Source organism: Denticeps clupeoides, chromosome 8 (assembly GCF_900700375.1).
Source record: "Denticeps clupeoides chromosome 8, fDenClu1.1, whole genome shotgun sequence".
NCBI classification, from domain to species: domain Eukaryota; kingdom Metazoa; phylum Chordata; class Actinopteri; order Clupeiformes; family Denticipitidae; genus Denticeps; species Denticeps clupeoides.
In genome coordinates this window covers 13,849,912-13,869,999 of record NC_041714.1, presented here as the reverse complement: position 1 = coordinate 13,869,999, position 20,088 = coordinate 13,849,912, and the positions used below count along the sequence as shown (strand labels likewise).

Below are 20,088 nucleotides of genomic sequence, written 5' to 3'. Positions count from 1 at the left end.
ACCGCTGGCCCATAATAGACGTGGGGGTCAGGCCGGGGTTAATTAGTCTCCCGGACCCCCTCACTCTCCTGCCAAGCAGAATTACTGCAGTCATCCAGTGCAGCGGGCCGGGCAGGGGCGTCTTCTCCTCAGACGGCCGAGCCAGTGCCAGAGGCGGCGGCTCTCGGGAGAGGTCCTCGGCCCCCAATCAATGGCATTAACAACCCAGAGAGGGTCTCCCCACATGCAGCCGGATGAAAAGGCGTGTGTTCCCTGTGTGACTTTTGCCTGCATGCAGATAATGATGATTATATATGTTGACAGATATAAGACGAAATTTGTGTTTATGTGTATGTGTCCTCACAGTAACAACAAATCATGACATTTTGCTGTCCCTCAAAAGGAAAGCCCTTCATTTTTAAACTTTTAAAACATCATAAAATCTGAACATGTAGGTGTCAGACATAACACACAGACATAACACTTCAAATAATGAATAGAAACTAAAATTTTATTTAAATGTACATATTTTTGATAAAATAAGCGTTTCGTCAAAAATATGATAAACACTACACAACACTAACACTCGCTTACTTTCTTACTTATTAGCGGTATGTAAAACCGTTGTTAGTGTAAATGCGTGTAAGCATGCATTTGTCTGCAGGGCAGAGTGTGTGTGTTTTGCATGTGTTTGATTTACTGTTTGTGCCTTTGTCTGTCTATCTGCATTAATGTGTATGTCTGTGTTTGCCAGAGCCAGTGTACGTGTGCACAAGTGTCAGCGTGTGAGTCCATTTTTGTGTGAGTCCATGTTTGTCTACTCTACTGTGTTTATGTGTATGTGTGTGTTTCTGTGTGTGCTTTCAAATCTGTGCGTTTGTTTCATATGGATGTTTGTGTGTTTTTCGGCTGTAGGTGTGTGTGTGAGTGTGTGTACAGCTGCCTGCATCCCTGTGTTAATGGCTTTGTCAATGTTTGTCTCTTAAATTGGTGTGTGTTCTAATCCTCTGAGTCCACGCACTGTGCCGTGCGACCCGAGAGCTTGGCGCCTCGACGCGGGACTCAGGTACGGCGTCTGTGGTGAAGCTTGGTGCCGGAACAGAGTGGTTAGTCACACTTATTAACACAAAGCTCTCTCTGATCACAGGCGGCTAATTAGCAGCCGTAGCCTGCAACCCGCCGAGCCGCGCCTTCCCACGATGCCACGCATGTGAGATCATTTAAAAAGCACACACTGCTGAGAGCAAAAGAAGCAGGACAACAAACGAATACCGGTCCAGGAACAGTACCAAATTGAAAAGCTGCACTTTTAATTGATCGGTAATAACAGAACGGATGAATCAGAAACATAGATGGAGTGACAAGGCACTCAAAACCTGCAGGTTTCAAGGAAAGTAAAAAGAAAAAAAAAAAAGTAAATCCATTTTGGAGCATAACAAGTTGTCTTTGCAAAATGTCAGAGAATGTCAAAAGGATGGTGGTGAAAATGCATCTCCGGGTCTTCAGCCTTTCAAAAGAGGTTTTCGCTGAAGTAGCTGTGCACTCTAACTCAAAACGCTACATTTAGGGACATGTTTCTTTGGCAATATAAGACGTTGTACGTGGGTTTTGTTCACTAGTGTCACATGTGCTAGTTCACCCAACACTTTAAAGTGCTGATAATCTGCATGTGGGTTTTGGTAGTGGGCGTGGTCACATTTGTGACATCAACTGACATCCTAAATACAAGGGGAAGTAGAAGTGTGGAAAACGGAAAGAAATGGAGGAGAAAAGTTTGTCATCACTATGGTCTCATCCATTTGATTGATTGATTGATTGATTGATTGATTGATAAGACACTTTATTGCTGTGGCAACAAACCATGCCAAAATTACAAGTACTACTGAAACTTGGCCATCAACCCGACCAAACATATACACAACACAGTACATTGGGGGGCGGGGTGTGTGGACAGGTCAGGAAGATAAGAAGCAGGGTTCACATTAGGATAGAGGAGGGGGTTAAAATACAAAGACAACCCCCAGATTGGAAAGTACATTGTGGGAACCATAAAAAAAAACACCTCAACATCATAAGCACATACTCTACACAACATACAGTAGACAGGACAAGAGTAGCAGGCGGTGGAAGATAAGGGAGAGAGAGCGAGAGCGGAGAGCCAGAGGGAAAATTTTTAAACTTTGTTCATGAAACATCATTAAAGTTCATGTTCTGGGTGTCAGAAATAATTACACACCAACAAGAATGGTTAATCGGATAACTAGATAGCTTATACGGTCCATTCGGACTGAGTGTTGGTTGATTGGCCAAAAACGAGTGTAGTCGGAGGAGAGGCTGCACGGTGGCCACGTGTATTTTGCCATGTACCTGGCCCATGTCCAGGCATCATTAGGACCCATCTCTAGCTAAAGTGTTGCTCGCTCAGACACACACACACACACACACACACACACACACACACACACACACTTTCTTTTGATCATCAGCAAGGTTCCTCACCCTCTATAAACAATGGCCACCGGCTCACCGTAATGAAGCATTTTACAGATGTCATGCCCACTCTGCCGAGAGCACCTCCATTACAGCAACGTGTCAAAAACATGCCCCTTCCCCCCCCCTCGCTTTCATTTTCACCGCTTTTAATGAACCACCGCCACTCACACCCCCCCCCGCCTCGTCTGCACTTAAGTTTCGCATGTTTCCACCACTCTGTGTCTCACAGCAGCCAGCGTGGCACAGCGCCGATCTCCGTTAGCTCCTCGCAGGGTACGGCCCCGAGGCTCATTCTTCATTTAACGCTATTGATCACGAGGTCTGCAGCAACGATCAGGCTGCGGATCAGGTAGCTGTAAACACAAGGCATGGTGACACACAGGGGCCAGCGGCTCTGGGGGGGCCGAGGGACTCCAGCCAAGTGACAATGAGGCTGTCAGCTGGAGTCTGTCACCTCAACCGACTGCTCCTTCCCCTCCAACCATAATCATCTACCTCAATATCATCAGGGCTGAACTCCGCATGTTCATATCACATCACATTATTAGGGATGATTACTTGGGAGTTTCACTATAATCACTATTCTCTTTTGTATTGTTGAATGCGATAACTATAGTTCCACAGAAAAAATGTAAGAAGCATGATGCATTTCACTTTTAATAAGTGAAGAGGTGATTTGTCACTTTCAGATTGTTTTATTTGATAAGAGTTTGCAGTGGTATGAATACTTAAAATAAATTGTGCAGTTTGGAAGAGGGTTACACACTCTAATTAGCATATGATACATGTTAAAATATACAATCAATATCGCTTCCATAATCACATCATCATAATCCCTGTATTACTCCTCTACATTAAGCATCAATGGCATCGGCATCACCACAAACATCATCATTAGGGTGCATGCTGTCAATAGCAGTATCACAATCAACATGTCACCACTATCATCATCACCATGATGATTATGGTATCCATCCGTGTCACCTCCATCATCGCCATTAGCATTCTCACTAGCAACATATTCACACCATCTTCTATCTCAGTCGCTCTCGTGTTCGCCACCTCGTCTTCTGGAAGGCACAGTGGTCCCCGGCAGCAGAGAGGAGTCTCGGGTCTTGGCCGGTATTGACATTCCGCTGAGTGCTGCAACTGTGAGTGGAGTCGGCGGTGTCGGCCATGAATTATGCACGCGCTGACGCCACCGAGCCGAGAAACACCAGGGCCATCATAATTGACACAATTGAAAAGACAATACCAGCTGGGTCAATAATTAGTCTGCAGGCAGGAGAAATGGATCCCCCAGCTCGCATCCAGACGGAACACACACACACACACACACACACACACACACACACAGTATTAGTAGGCACATATGTCAGGATGCATGACTAAACCCCATCAGACAAGGTTCCTACTGCTACATTATGGAATATCCAGGAACCGAGTCAAGTTCGTTTTCGCGATTCTGAGTTGTGGGACAGGGGACAGGTGAGCTGCTTTATGACAGCATATTATTCGAGGGCCCCTGCGGTCAACACAGTGCGGTGGCGGCCCCGCCGGAGGGTCCCCGCTGTTTTTTAGAGCGCTGTCAGTTTGTGTAAACCACCTGGCATTATTCATGACAGACGCAAGAGAGGGGCTATTGATTCCCCGGCACAACCGTCCACCCTGCTCCATAAATCCATGCGCGCACTCGACTCTCCCACAGGGTCCATTATCCACACTGGTCTCCATCTCCCACCCCCCGCCACGTCACCATTTTTCACCAGAGGTGGGTGAAATCCCCAACGCCCCACACTACCGCCGCATCTTGGGTGAGAATATCCCTGAATAAAGCCCAAACTTGCGGCCAGCTAAAAAGGAGAAAAGGAGCTTTGGGTGGGTCATTTCAGGCCAGATGCAACTCGATTGTTCTACTGCGTTTACCCTTTTTAAAGGGCCAAAATGGGTTTCCATACGGACGCAAGTGCAAGTAAGGAAAATAACAAGAGTGGATCCCCCAGTTGACCATTCCACCACCAGGGTGGGAAGCCCGGCGGATTTTAAAGACACTATATTTTGGCTTTATTAGAGTCTCGTTTCCTCTTTTTTGGTGGGCGGGGGGAGGGGCTTCTTCCTGCGTGTGCACAAAGGCTGCAGTGTCCGCCCGCCTCGACCGTTAGTCTTTATAGAGAGCCATATGCACTTTTATTAGCAGGTTAATGGTGTTTAAAAATCAGAGCGCCGGGGCTAAATCCACAATATTAAAAAAAGCAGAAACGGCACCCTGGGGTACGCCGGGGTCACGCCGGCCATCCTGGCCACCCCTCCCCTTCCTCCACCGGCCGCTACGCTCGCTGAGAACGCTGCCATCTTCCCGGTGTCCCGGGGACAGAACACAGTCAAACAAACACATCAAGCATTTAAGTCTTAAAAGCTAATGAGTGGAAGTAACAACGGTAATTTAGTGAAAGGAGCATCAAGGACTGAGGCGCAACTATTCAGGCAGCCGGCATTCAGGCATAATTAGCTGCGAAATGGCTCTACCGGAGTTTGCTACTCCCTGGTCTTAATTAGTTCCCATCCTAAATCTTGGCCGAGTCATAAACAAAGGCAATCTATTTCAGTCGAAGCGCCATCCGTTACCGAGCTCTTTTTCCTCTTCTTCATTTTTTTTTTTTTTTCTCCTCCTCAGATGCAGCATCAAAGTTTAAAACGATGGCGGCAAAAATATATATTTTTTTTAAATGTCAACATCACCACTTTAACGGCAGTCCTGATGACACTCATTTGGCAGCTTCCCATTCGGCCAGGATAAATAATTACATTTTACTGCTAAAACATTTGGTGGGTTTTTTTTTTTTTTCCATCAACCTGCCACCATTAACCCAGCGAGGGAGAAATTAAGATGCACGGGAGCGTACCGATGCGGGTTCCCCCCGCCATTTTCACTCAGATAAGTTCCTCTTAAATAAAAATCACGCGGGCGAACCTCTCTGTCTGCATTACCGACAGCAAACTGGTTCACTGAGGTGACATGCGGTGACCCTGCCAACACGTCAAGGATGCTAGATTAAACCCAAAAGATCATTTAACCCCATGTGAAACATCTCCAGAATTTCTATTCCCTCGTTCCTAACTAGAGTCCTTCAGGGCAGGATTATGTAGGAAGGGGGGCATCCATGCAAAGTCAATAAAATTCTGAGACCAATGGGAACACACTGCACAAGGTCAAAGGTTTTACTCTGAGAAATCATTAGGCCAGAAAACACACAAACTATTGAGTTACATTCAGACTGAAAAACCAGCTGCAGGGCATCAGGACACGGGGTCCTTCTTCAAGTAATGCAGGTTTTTATTCTCATTTCCAGCCCCCTGCAGGACCATGGTGTGACACCAAACAACACAAGACCTCAGAGGTGCTGAACCTGACCCCTGAGGTGTTTATGTTGGAATACAATCAAGTATTCACGTTTTGGGTACATTGTGGCTGTAATATAATGTGTACCATCACTTTGTTGTCTAATTTGGTTAGAACATGAGACTTGATGGCCGAATAACGAATAACTTCTGATCCTGGACTTCAGGAAGGTTTTGGGAGGATGAGACAGACAGACAACAGTCAGGAAGGTAAAGTGGTCCGTGACCTCTCCTCACCGATGACGCCTCACTGTCAGGCCCCTGAGGGCCTTACCACCCAGACTGTGGCATTCATTGCCAACCCATTACCCGCCGCGCCGCAGTTTTTCTGCTGTCCGAGGCGGTCTATGGCGCTCCGACTCCGCCGCGCCCAGACCCTTATTTGCCATTTGCGGTGATGGATGACCGCTCCCCGTCTTTCTGACAGCCGGGCAGCTGATGCCACATAATTACAGTATTCCCGTTTAGCCAGAATTACCAAATTACAGCAGGGCCCCAGGAGACTGACCTGCCTGACCGGCCACAGAACAAAAGAAACAAATATTTCATTAGGGCACAGCGCGAGAACAGCGCCGCTCTTCATCCCTGCTACACTTTATTTCCTTCCTCACCAATTAAGCCCAATAAGGAGGCAGAAAGACTTCTGATTAGAGTTTAAGGGCTCACGTATGATTAATGTTCCCTCACATCTGGCGGCTTCTGCGTATCAGATGTTTTCAGCCATGTCTTTATTGCAGCCATTTATTTATCCGTTCGTTTCCAGGGATTCATCTCACGCCGTTGCATTAGCCTAGCATAGTGTGTGTCGCTACCGCGAATTTGCGCCGCTAAAAAGGCCACTGTCAAGAGTATAGATTTTTACTCCTGTTATAAAAAGCCTCTTGTTTTATGTGCCTTGTTGGCAGCGGCGCCTTTTTACGTGGGGAAGGAACGTTGTGTTTTCAGGCCGCTGACATTTATGATGTGTCAGTTAGCTATTCACAGAGCCACGGTGTGACACACACACACACACACACACACACACGCACTGAGTCAAGTCTTTGTTGGCAGTGGTGTTAAGTACAAATGGGCCACCATGTGTACAGAGCGGCTGCACTTTGCCGGGTCCCTGGACTGCGTCCCTCTTTAACCAAAGGACGGGGATTCAATGAGCGACACACAAGCATGGGCTCCTACACAACAAGCACTTCGTACCCCCACATGGAACGTTCCCGCCTTCCCGCTTACAAGCACGTGCAAATGGAATCCGCATGAAATCACCACTGTTTGATTCTGTTGGATCACTGATGTTGGTTAAATTTCATTTACATTTCACCAACCAAGGCTGACCTACCTACTGAGTTGGACCAGTCTGACATCTCACAACACACTAACTGGAGGATCCACCTGTTCCAACATCTTCCTTCCATGGACCATGTCAATGGACTTTTGAACACCAATCCTCCTTCCCGGCTCTTCCAGGGTCATCTGGAGGGTGTCATCTGTAAGTGTTCTATTAAAGCCCACCGCTCGTGATTTTGGGCTATACAAGAAATAAATGCTGTTGTTCTTAATAAAGACCCACAAGGTACAAATCACCAGATTAGTGTGGGCCACTCTCGGCTCAATGGTGTCAACACGACAGGGCGGAGCACGGGATGACAAACGCCTGCCGCCGAATGATAATGTTTCGGGGGGTAATTTAATCAGAATGAGCTATGTGTCACTTACTAATGGCGGGTACTTTGGCATGATGGATGCCTATTTGTCGAGCGGAGAGAGAGCAACAGACGGCCGCGCCCTGTCAGATGAAGTAGGGCAGCGGGGAGATTCCTCATGCCACCGTCACTGCGGAATTCATCACGGCGCTAGCCATTAGCATCGGGAATGCAGATGCGGCTACTGTAAATTAGGGCGGCCGGCATCTGGCGGAGGGCGCAGGTTTGACTGTGATGAAGGCGGCGGTGAGCTGACCTTCAAAAGCAAACAAGCAAACAGCTTGTAAAAAGTGAGTAACCAACACGGCACTTTTCTCTTGGCTCTAAAGATCTGGGGTCACCTCGCTTGGAATGCGAGACGATTTAAAAACCTCTTCAATACAACTTTAGCATACAGAACATAAGTATTCAAGAAGCGCATGGATAAAATTACAAAATTTCTCAGTCTCCAGACTGAGAATGTATATCAATTCTCACGTGTCAAGCAGCGGGTGACATACGTTCAGAAGGCCTTTTTTCGCTGAGGGCATAAAATGATGAATCAGGCAATGGATCATTAATGTCTATTCATACCTCTATACTGCCAAGGCCACATGCACTTACAGATCTGTACATTTAGTAGTCTATGGGGTAACACACCCCAATGAACCAGAAGACCCAGGATCAAATATCACTTACTACCATTGTGTCCCTGAGCAAGACACTTAACCCTAAGCTCCAGGCGGGGGGACTGTCCCTGTACCTACTGATTGTAAGTCGCTCTGGACAAGCTTGTCTGATAAATGCTGTAAATGTAAATGGAAAACAAAAAGAACCTAATGAACACAGACAAAATACAACATGTCACTATGTGAGAATAGTGCATGAGTGCATATGCTGTATTATTTTGGCTTCATGTAAGAGAATAATTATTGCAAATGTATCTGCTTTGTCATTTTGGGAAACAGAATGCTTTCTGGTACTAAAGTTATCACAGCTGAGTAGAGTTTGAAGCCCGTCGTGCGTGAAATGTTTCACACCCCACCCTCCCCCCCACCCCCATATTAAAGTGACCCTTTGTTTTGGGACTCAAGGTCGGCCTGACTAAACACGGCCTTGCTCAGCACCCACACTTCAAGTTTGTCTTGGCCGTGCCTGACGTGCTCTTAAAAGGCTCCCGTCCATCCATCACTGGGGCCCTGACACTTCCTAATGGTGGCCGGTTTGATGTACAACATCTGCGAGCACGGGGTCTCTGTCCACACGGCGGTCCACGTCAGAAGAGCACACGTCCACAACAACCGAACTATAACTTCCACCTTTCACTTCAGCCAAAACGGATCGCTTATAAAGTCTATTAATCAAACATGGCCGCCATTTTATTAGAGTACCTCCAGGGTCTCGGGTTTTAGACTGGACCCTGTTGAACCTGCAGCAGAAGCTGTACATGTACATGTGCCAAGCGGGTGCCAAAACCACCGGCTGGTCAAGTAAAGGACATCACTTGTGCACAACAGGACACGTTTCAGTCACAAACTCTGACTGTAATTTTGCTGGCAGAAGAATACATTTTGTTGGTAGCAAAATAAAAACACAAAAATAGACAAAAAAAAAAAAGACTAGACTAGAGCCCTTTTAAAGAGTTGTGAAAAAGGACACGCGGGGTGTAAACACTGACGTAGGTGTCATCACAGCAGTAACGCTGGCGCTCTGGTTGGAGCGAATAGTCATCAGTAGCAGCCAGCAGTCACAAACGGTAATAACCAGATTATCGCATCCAACTTCAACAGGTGCCGAGAGGAGTTCCGTCCTCTCGTCTGGAAATGTTGCCTCTGAGGGACTTGTCCACTAATTAAAAGTGTCATCTGCAGGCTGAGATTTAAATAAGGCCCTAATAAATGGAGCATTGTTGCACGTTTGCAGCCGAACTGGAAAAACGGACGATTGAATGAGACACACATCAGCTCGTAAACAACTATCGGTCTCAGTCTGTTTGAAGTTGGACGGAAGAAATCTGACAAGACGCGGAGCGGGGGGGTGCCCATTGCAGCGACGCGCGTTCCCGGCGGAGCCCCGCGCTCCCGCTCCAACCACATGATTCATTATTTAAGGAGCACACAAGCCACAAAAGAACACAAAACATTGTTTTTTTTTTTTTTTTATTCTTTCTTTCTCATATAAAGAATGCGAAAGAATAAACATCAGCGAGAAGAGTTTGATCTGTCAGCCGGCCGGAGCCCCAGGGAGGAAAACGGATCCGGGATGAAATGTGAGCGCAATCCGGGGCCCATCTCCTCCTCCGTCTGTCGTAAGCGCTCCTCGGGGACCCCCCGCTCTCCCGGGCGGACCCCTGAGCTTTAACAATTAATGCATTAAAGGCCTACAGTGACAGCTCATGCTAAATTGCGCGAAAGTTTTGTTTATGCTGAGGAACATTAATAAGACGGAGCCCCCCTGACGGGCCCGGTGGAACGCGGGAGAGGAAGTCTGCAGCGCGCGGCATGTGAACCCGACAAGGCCTCTTCTCCCCCCGCCACGGGTTTATGGTTCAGTTCATCAGCACTAAAGACGTCTTCTCACCAGCTTCAAGATGTGATCGGCGGTAAACATGGCTTCTGACCCCTGAACAGCGCCATCACGTGACCCAGCGACAGCCTGGAAGCTTCGCTAAAAAAGTGCAATACTTTATGACATAAAGAGAACGTTGACGTGTGCAAAACACGTTAATAATTCACTGTTGTTGTTCTTTTGCATAGTTTTGTGAAATTGCATCCACTGACAAATTAATATTTAATAATAAGTTGCTTTTTTTCCTTTGTCCCACTTTTATCTCACCATGAACAGAACCTGCTTTCTGTACAAGATAATGCACCGGTTCTACACGTTTCATTTAGGCATCTGACAATGTGACATTCCACGTAATTTCACGTGGAAATAACAGAGCATGGTTTATTTAGTGGCTTTCCCATTCCGGATAATTACTGTCATTTATTAATAATCCCGGGACAGCCGATAATAATGCGTCCCACATGTGACAGGGCGACTTTTAAAGGGCCGTCTCATTGCTCTGGTGAGTAGTTTAAAAAAAAAAAAAAAAAGAAAAGCTCGGCGGGAAAACTAATGGTGGGCAATTTTCTTGTCTATGGGGGAGGAAAATCAAATAAAGCACCTAAACGCGGCAGTATTGAGATGTCATCTCCCATCGGCGCACCCAGTCTAAATCCAGCACCCCGCGCGGCGAGGACGCTCTGATTGGACATCATTACCTCCCAGAGGCCTCGCAGGGTCTCTTCCTCACAGTGAGTAATGGTCTCGTTTCGGCACGAAAAAACATGAGGAAGCATTTTATTCCTTTTTCTTTTAATTTCAACATTAGCCAAAGTGATATCATTTACAACTCGGTGCCCTTGACAGGCGGTAACGCGAACCGGCGAATGGGGAGGTGGAACACGATGAGCCAAACAGCCCGCTTCTCCATGTCAGTTTTCAACAGAACTTCCTTTCATTATGTCTGCACATGGCCCAGCGAACGCGGCACGGGGTGAAGGTGAACGTTTTCTTACCGTCGGCCGAATTAATCATCGCCGCGGCTTTAAATGGGAATCTCAGGAGAAATCAGCGGGTCAGGGCCGCCTCGATAAAAAGACAGAGGGATCCTATTCAGCGTGAGGATGATTAATCATCACTTCGTACAAAGAGCAAGGCGGGCCGACATGCGCGCGGTTTGCGCTGAAAAAGACTGAAGTGACTTTATTGCAACGTGCAAACAAAGACGACAAGCGCATGGCCTCCTTCCCCGAGATAAAAATCCACACCCACGGTACTAACTCGCACATGTCAAATTTGGTCAAGTCTATCTGTATATGTACAGGGACAGTTAGGTGTCTTGCTGAGGGACGCGATGGTAATAAGTGGGGTTTGAACCTGGGACTTTGTGGTTGTCTGGGTGATAGGCGGTTTGGGTGGTCGGTGAAGATTCGTTTAATCACGTTGTAACATCCCAATGTAAAGTCTGCTCTTTAAGAGTCCAGAATGGTCCGGAACACCGGAAATGTTTACAGCTGGGTCGCGGTTTATAGGACGTGAACTCATGGTTACCTCGCAACTCCACGGGTGCCCCCAGAACGCCCGTCGGAGTGTTATTAGCATGTGGGTGCGTGTTATTAATATTACACGAGGAGGTGGCAGGCGCCTGCAGGTAGAAGTCCGACAGGTCGGCCTTGGCCGGAGTTCCCTCACGCCGAGCGTGTAAAATAAATCTGTACAGTGTGAAGCCTCGTGTGTGTGTGCAGCGATTGTCATCGGCAGATGTGTGTGTGCGTGTGTGTGTGTGTCTGCATCTCCAGACTGCCATGGCAACAACCTGCCTTGTCTCGCCGGAATATTCCTCTTCTCCCGAGGTGCATTTGAATAACTGCCTCCGATGTTGCGCGCTGCATAAACACGTTTGTCATTTTGTTGCATAATTGCTGTGCACTTGCGCCGCGCGGGGCCTTCGGCTGAAGATATTCTGATGTCTGAACTTCGTTCGAGCTGCCGCGCGGCACCGCAGCTCATTTCCGGCGGCCGGTTCACTCCCCTCCGTTTCATTTCATCCCACGCCGCCGCGTATTAACGCCCGACTTCCATTGTCTGACGGGCCCGTTGCATTGGGAGGAAGGACCTTGCCCGCATCGCTGTGATGGATAATGAGATGCTGTCTGCTGTCGAGTGCTAATTGTTCATTAGCCTCAGTCAAGCTTTTAGGCGAGAGCGCATCTCGAGGCCCGCAGCAGCTAACAACAGACGGGGGGAGAAGAAAAAGCCATATGTTTCAATTAACTCATAACCGAGTCACCAAATAAACAGGAAACATCTCAGATGCACACAGACCCATGCAAATACATTATTCTTATCACTGACGTTACGCGGCGACGTCTCAGACAGAGCCGGGGAGCGGCTTTCAGTGCCTTTTCTTTTTCAATTATTAAATGCATTAGCATATTATGAAGCACATTCGGAGACTCGCACAAAAGAAATGCCACGAATTGCAATGCGCCCATTCCATTCTGCGTTCTAGGTAAATATTAATTTTCGAATCTGCCTAAAATGCATCCCAAGAAACAACGCTGACAATTTATGATTGCAATTAGCCGGCTCCTCGGAACAGATTATTCAACACAATGCACTTTGTAAAGTGTGACTAATGAGGCCCTGGAAAAGCGTACTTAATGTTTTAAATGTAGGTCAGCACGATGGCCGGCTCTCTGCCTTTAAATAAGAGGCTGCGGGTCCTGGCTCAGCGGTGCAGATTAAGCACTGGATTCAGGACAGTCTTGCCATTTAGCAGCCAATTAGCCCGGCACTGTAAACCCGGAGCCCGTTCCCGACTGGTCCGGCCGTGGATTAGAATTACGCCTGCAAGGGGAGCCGCAGATTTACCGCTTCCTCCGGCAGCGGGGATCAGCCTTTATCTGCCGCGCTGTCTTCAGTCTGGAGGGATGAGCGCGACGGCAGGGAAATATCAATACGCGCAAATATGCAGCATTGCGCGTAACCCTTTGATGATTCTGGAGGACGAAACATCTAATTGCCGTGTGTCAGGCAGGATGAGGCCGACAAGTAAACAAGCAGATTCAGTTAAAAGAGTGGTGAAAGTTTAAAAAAATACAGTTTCAGAGTAAAACTTTTACTTTGTCTAAAAATGTTATATTAAAAATGTTGTTTGCTAGTGTTGTGGTAGTTAATCAGCTAAATCAGATATCATAATCCAATAGAGGCAGTGGTGGCCTTGCGGGTAAGGAAGCGGCCCAGTAATCGGAAGGACGCAGGTTCGAATCCCGATCAGCCGAGGTGCCACTGAGCAAAGCACCGTCCCCACACACTGCTCCCCGGGCGCCTGTCATGGCTGCCCACTGCTCACCAAGGGTGATGGGTTTCGTTGTGTCACCGTGTGCTGTGCTGCAGTGTTTCACAATGACAGTCACTTCACTTTCACTTTCCACCCACTGGCCTAGAACTGGGCTTGCTCAATAGGTTGTTTTTTTTTTTTTACAGTGTTTTGATCATTTTATATATTATTATACAGGAAAGATAAGAAAAGCTAATATGATACCCATCATACCATCATACCACAGAAAAACAGAAATAGTTTATGTCCCCAAATTTAGTTTGTTTTATATTTTCATTTTGGTTCTTTGAACCACTTTTAATCCCTGGTTATCGGTTGCAGTCGTGTAGCCACATATTTGGGGTTCTTCCCCATCTTTGTTTATTTTCAAATGAAAAAAAAACTGCTGGCCCCTATTGGCCCCATACGGACCCCGCATGGCTGGTTAGAATCAAGGCCATGCAGCGCTCACACAGACCTGGTCTGGCGGCACTTTAAATCTCTGACTTTAGAGCTACATGTGCTCTTTGTTACCAAGCATCTGTGTCCATATATAACTGCTGAGAAGTTAAGCCTTCAGATGCCTCCCAGAGATGACCGATGCAACCGTTATGGAGAGAATGAAGCCGCCGGCGATTTTAAAGAGTCGTAATTTTCCATGAAAGGTCCTTCCCTTGGAAAACTGTAGTCATCCCAGGAGAAATAAAGTACCTACTCTACTCCCAACCGAGGCTCAGTTCTAGCCAGTTCAAGCTTGTTCTCCGCTAGCAGCAACATCCAAAACCAAACAATGAGGAGCATGTAGTGTCCTCCTTCAGCCATTAACAGCCTGACAGTCTCCATAACTCACCCACTAGAGGAATGTGACCGGCTAATGGAATAAATTAAGTATGAAATATCAATCAAATTACAAACTAATAGTTCCCCTAATGTCTTTGCTTGTGTACAGATGGCCCCTTCAGCTCGACACATAACAGCCAGCCATCATAATCATCGGCATCATCCTCAGCAACACCGCTTCATTAATCAGCCATGTCCCCTTAACACCATTGTTGTCCACAGTAACTAAGCCAAGACTGGAATGGAAATGGACTCTCAAAGACAACAGCGAAGTTAACAGCAGCGTACATACATTTGGCGGGGAGGTCGTAGCCACAGGTGATTTTGGCTTTGCCGGTGTCACAGCCATTCAGCGAGTGGCACTCGTCATACAGACAGGGACCCGCCGCCCGGTGAATACAGCCATCCACTGAAAAAAAGAGAGAAAAAGAGAGAAGGCCCTTATTACTTGCCTTTAACATATAATAAACATTAAAACACACACACAACACTTATCAGATCAACAATCAATAGTTACAGGGACAGTCCCCCTGTAGACACTCAGGGTTAATTGTCTAGCTCAGGGACACAATGGTAGTAGAATTTTGTAGAGACCCACTATGTTACTACTACCCCAGTTGCTTCGACATCAAAGTAGTAGCAGTAGTGGTAGAAGTAATGAACGGGGGCGGGGTCATCATGAGAAAGGCCACTCCCCCATAGACTATGACCAGTCTATTATACCTTATAAAGACATAGTCCTCATTTAGTCATTTTTTTCCCCTTTATATTCTTATAAAAGCATTAATGCACACAGCACAGCGAGTTGTGCGTTTTACAAAATCCGCTAAAACAATTAGCGGGCAGCGAAAGAAACAGTATTTTTCAAACAAGCTCTTGATTGCTCGGAGATTAGCCGACAGATGCCTCGAGAGGCTGAGAAATCCACCCAGCACGGTGCCACGGTGGCCAGGCTCCAAGTTCTGCTGTGTTTGTTTTCCATGGAGCTTTCGGGACACCCGGCAGATGTTTCATATTGGGGACTATTTGGATAAGCTCTGAATGCTTGCATTGTGGATGGCGCTCACGCTTCCATATGTACCTGGACGGATACACATCATTTGCGCTCCTCTTTACCGTCCAGCGTCCCAAACGTCACTCATGGATTGCTGGACAATTCTCTTGCATTTACAAAATTAGTACAATTCTAAAACATTTGAAATACGCTATAATGTTTAGCTAACTCAAGTGCAAAAACAGAAGCAATAAACTTAATTTCAGGTTTACTACATGTTTCTTATTAGTAGTTGATTTTGACCCAATTTAAATATTATAAAATTACAGTGAAAGCGAGATCTGTTGCAATATGGAGTTAAATAGTTGAAGAACCATCAGGGTCTGGACTGCCCTGATCAAGTCCAAAGACTGGCTCCTGGTTTCTTCAGCTAAAGAACCCCATCATATCTTCCGGGTTCCTCTATAAGAGGGAGGACCTGAACCACCCGGGGTTTAAATATCACTCACTCTGATGAATGGTCCACCTTATGTGAGGAGGTGACGAAAACAGTTCGCTCCTCTCAACAAGCCAGATAGCAATCACAGGGAAAATATCATAAAAACCTCTCTTCAAGATGCTCCTGCAGGGGCTTGCAGAGAGTTATGCAGCTCAGGACCTGAGGCTCTCAAAAGAAAAGCCTTTATCTGTCCTTCCTGGTCCTTCTCCTCCTGGTATAGCTTGCTTTAACACACAGCCTCACGAGGTCATCAAAACGTGCCCCCCCCCCCAGTGTAATGATGTCATCAGACGGGCTCACGTCGCCCTGGAAGACAGGCCGTGAATCCGGTGGCCGACGTAGCTCAATGTCAAACTGATTTCACGACTCATTCGATGGGTAATAAAACCACGGAATTCTACACAAAAATCTAACACAAACGAAACAAACAAGACACAATTTGCTCCTGATCACAGCGCACACAACCGGCGGGCGAGAAAATCAGAGTCGAGACTGCCATTCCGCTTTTCATCTCCTTATAATTTGGGCCGGGAAGCACGGACCAGATGGACGGGAGAATTTCCAGTGCCATCCATCATCTTTAATGGACTGAAAGATGGAGTTAACCGGTACACATTCCAGAAGCTGCAGCTCCTGGTGTTGCAAACAGACAGAAATTTTTAACACCTGCGCTAAATTCCCATCTTACATAATCCCATCAAACGCAGCAGGTGCTCCTCTGAAGCACCAGGGATTTGAAAATGAATTTGTTATACATACAGGATACGGCTGAAACGTATTGGAATTATTAGATTATGTTTAAGAATGGGACATATGTATGTGGTACATATGCCAGGTTCATCAAAAGCATGGAGGTGCAGGGTGAAAAGGTTGTGCGCTATAACAGCGTTAAACCTTCAATTAACTGTAGGTTCTTTTTCTGTGCAGTCAAAGGTCACGCCCACAGCTGCCATGTGACCCTGACCTGGATAAGTGGGATTCAAAAGGGATGAGTGGAACTAATCATGTGCGTGTCTTGTGTATGTAGCGCTTGTAATGTGTAAGCGATCATCGGAAATGATTTTCCCACAATTCATCCGGCTACTATTCAAGAGAGGGTGAATTCATGAAATGATCAGGCATGGTTTTGCATGGGGGATGAAAGGTGACTCTATAATTTTGCTTGAGCAGCCACTGGGATTCTGGGAAAATAATTGTACCCTTTCGTGCACGTTGGGAGTGTGCAGCCACCGGGCGATGACACTAAGCAGAAGGCTAACACCTTCCATGTTACACGAATCCCACGCCCCTCCCAACAGACACCACTCATTGGACCAATTAAGACAATCCCTCATCAAGTCATGTTAAGACCTCAAAGATCGTTCAGAAACTCATCAATCCCTCCGACTGTTTCTAATTAATCCTTAGAGACAAATAAAGTAGTTTATGCCTCCCAGACTGAAAAAAAAAACTGAAAATCCACCCGCTCCATGCTGCACTCGAGACCCCCGTGGGCAGCAGGGATCACGTCTCTTGGGTCTCTCCAAGGTGCCTGACTCACATCATCTGCTATTCACATTTCCCCCCAAAAAAATAATACTAAAAGAGGTTTTAGCAATCTGCAAATGAGACAGAGAGGAGTTGTGCAGTTTCACACGAGCACACAGGCCTAATTAAAATCCTCAATCATGTGCCCACCACGCGTCTTTTCCCATCGTTATCCACCCTGACAAGGTTCATGAACGCAGCAGATGGGTCTGGATGCTCACTCCCACTCTCGGGTGTCTGATTATCCAACGTTCCACATCTTCATTCGCCCAGACGGCCATGTTCCACACTGACAAGTTCCCTCCGGTTTCACCCAAAGGTTCCCGCCTGAGTCCGGACCAAATGCTTCCATCCTAACACAGGGGCAATGAGGAACGTTTATGGTGCCATGGCTTTAGAAATAAAATAAACTGCTTTCTCTAGCTCATGGAATGGAGAGTTATGGAGAGTTAAAAGCTCTGATCCTTATGGAGCTCATGCGGTCCAGGCACCGGGGGCCGGGACCTAATTCCCAACAGGCTGTTGGATGTGAAAATGAACGGGTTGCAGCAGAACGTCTGCGCCAAACTGAGATAATCAGTTATCCGGGCCTCCCGGCCACGTTCCACACGGGCGCACCAGCGTCCTGGGAGCGAGGGGCATGAGGGAAGGTGGCGATGGAGGTAAAACTACTTCCTCCTCCGCCTCGGGACGCTGAACCATGTGTGTAGAAGGGGTATGTAGGGACTTTATCCACTCGGTGTGGATCTCCTCAGAGAGACACAGAGGACGAGAATGCCCTGTCTTCTCAGACAAAATTTGTTGGACAATGTGCTTGCGGGCAGAGGTTCCCAATCCTGTTCTTGGAGACCGAACCGATGGCCAGTCTAGATCCTACATGTATATTCGTTCATGCATCCAGTTTCCATGCATGCTGAAGGTCAGGGTTTCTGTGCACTAATATTTTTTTTTTGCTCTGCACATTTGCCAGATGTACACAGGCAGTCAACCAGGTGACAGAAAAGTGTGGTTACTGGATTATTTAATAAATTTACGGCACTGGGGAAAGGAACTATGGTCTGGGTGCTGACCAAGTGGAACCAGTGGCTGGAGGGAAGCCGAATGAAGAGAAAGCGATGGTATCTTGAAACATGAGAAGTCACTCAGGTCAGCTTCCAGTTCTTTGACGCACGGCACTATCCTGTTACGGCCCAGGTCTGGTTGAGTTTTTGGCATTTAACCTCATTCGACTTATTTGCCTACATTGCTCCGATTGCCGCACGAACAAAGCACATTCCAGAAGCCAGTTGAGTTCTTTCAGCAGCATTATTGTTGTTTTTCAAGCATTGAATTATTAAAAGCATGGCCCACGCATCACTGCACTTTGTTCGTCACTCAGTGTGCCACTTGCCATTGTAAAGCTCTCAAACTGTACGAAAATGAATATAAAAATGCTTAACGGTTTCGTCGCTGATTGCCAGATCCTTGCATCATTGTGACACAGATTGGATTTACTTCCTTCATCTAGATCACAGCTGGAGGAACCGGGGTGAGCCGAGCAGCGGTGCAGGCTGGGTAGAGCGCATGATTCTCCAGCAGAGGGATTTACATCCGACAAAACTTATTTTCTTTATTTATTGAAAAAGCAGCAAATCTTAAGGAAGAAAAAATACTGTAAAACATGCTGGAGTTCAACTCATTAATCTCACAATATGCACCCCGACACACACAGAGACAGACTCGGAGGAAGAAAAAGTTCCCGTGATCGAGATGATTGGCGTCCCGTGAGAAAGCAAGCTACCAACTGACACCAAGAGCCATCATGTAGAGTCGTCATTACCCATGATGCAGCATAAAGCCGCAAAAACAAGTGGCTCTTCTGAAGAACTCAAAACTCTGCAATTAGACTACCTGGGAATTACTGGTGAATTCTAAGCACAGCGTTTTGTGTGTGTGTGTATGTGTGTGTGTGTGTGTGTGTGTAGAACCTTAAATGATTTTTGCTCATGACAGATGTATTAATAACAAAGAAAGCAGGTCTTAGCTCTCATAAGTAGAAGCATGACCCAAATGCGTCTGGCTGTCAATTTATTTTCCTAATCTACGAGGGATTAGGACGTAATTCCCATCTGAGTCCGATGCTAAAGATGCTAGCTGGTGATGGCGGCAGCATATGATCCTCATTAGCTAATCGTGGCATTTAACGATTACCTCCGACCTGAGACTACACTCCCACAGTGACACAGCCACTGAACTGCCATAAGGGGGTTGTGTTTAGAGAACCCTGCAAGAACGTTGCATCACATTAAAATTTCAATTTCACGATTTTCCTGGAGATTCCATAAACTGATTCCAGCGGAACCCCATGCAGCGGGCCAAGGCATACATCACTTAATATACGTCACAAAATATATACAAATTAATTAGACACAAGAATATTGTGAGAAGCCACAAAAATCAATAGAAAATCATCTTGTTTCAAAGATAGGAGCACCCTCTTGAAAGTGAAAGTGAAGTGATTGTCATTGTGAAACACTGCAGCACAGCACACTGTGACACAACAAAATGTGTCCTTTGCTTTTAAACCATCACCCTTGGTGAGCAGTGGGCAGCCATGACAGGTGCCTGGGGAGCAGTGCGTGGGGACGGTGCTTTGCTCAGTGGCACCTTGGTGGCTCGGGATTGGAACCAGCAACTTTCTGATTATGGGGCCGCTTCCTTAACCGCTAGGCCACCACTGCCCCTCTTCTAGAATTGTCACGCCCCCATCCGTACAATATGGTTAATGAGAATGAGAACTTATGTCCAGAAGAGGATCAGCAACCAGGGAATC

At 46.7% G+C, this 20,088-nt stretch overlaps 1 protein-coding gene across 4 annotated transcripts in view; it reads right to left on the bottom strand.

Annotated features, from left to right (window-relative positions):
• The window catches only part of macrod2 (mono-ADP ribosylhydrolase 2), a 416,409-nt gene that overhangs the window by 249,805 nt on the left and 146,516 nt on the right, over window positions 1-20,088 (bottom strand). For all 4 annotated transcript variants that reach the window (XM_028988161.1, XM_028988164.1, XM_028988162.1 and 1 more), the window contains exon 5: window positions 14,549-14,665. In XM_028988161.1, coding sequence (XP_028843994.1) covers window positions 14,549-14,665 — 117 coding nt within the window. The remainder of the gene's footprint in view (window positions 1-14,548; window positions 14,666-20,088) is intronic.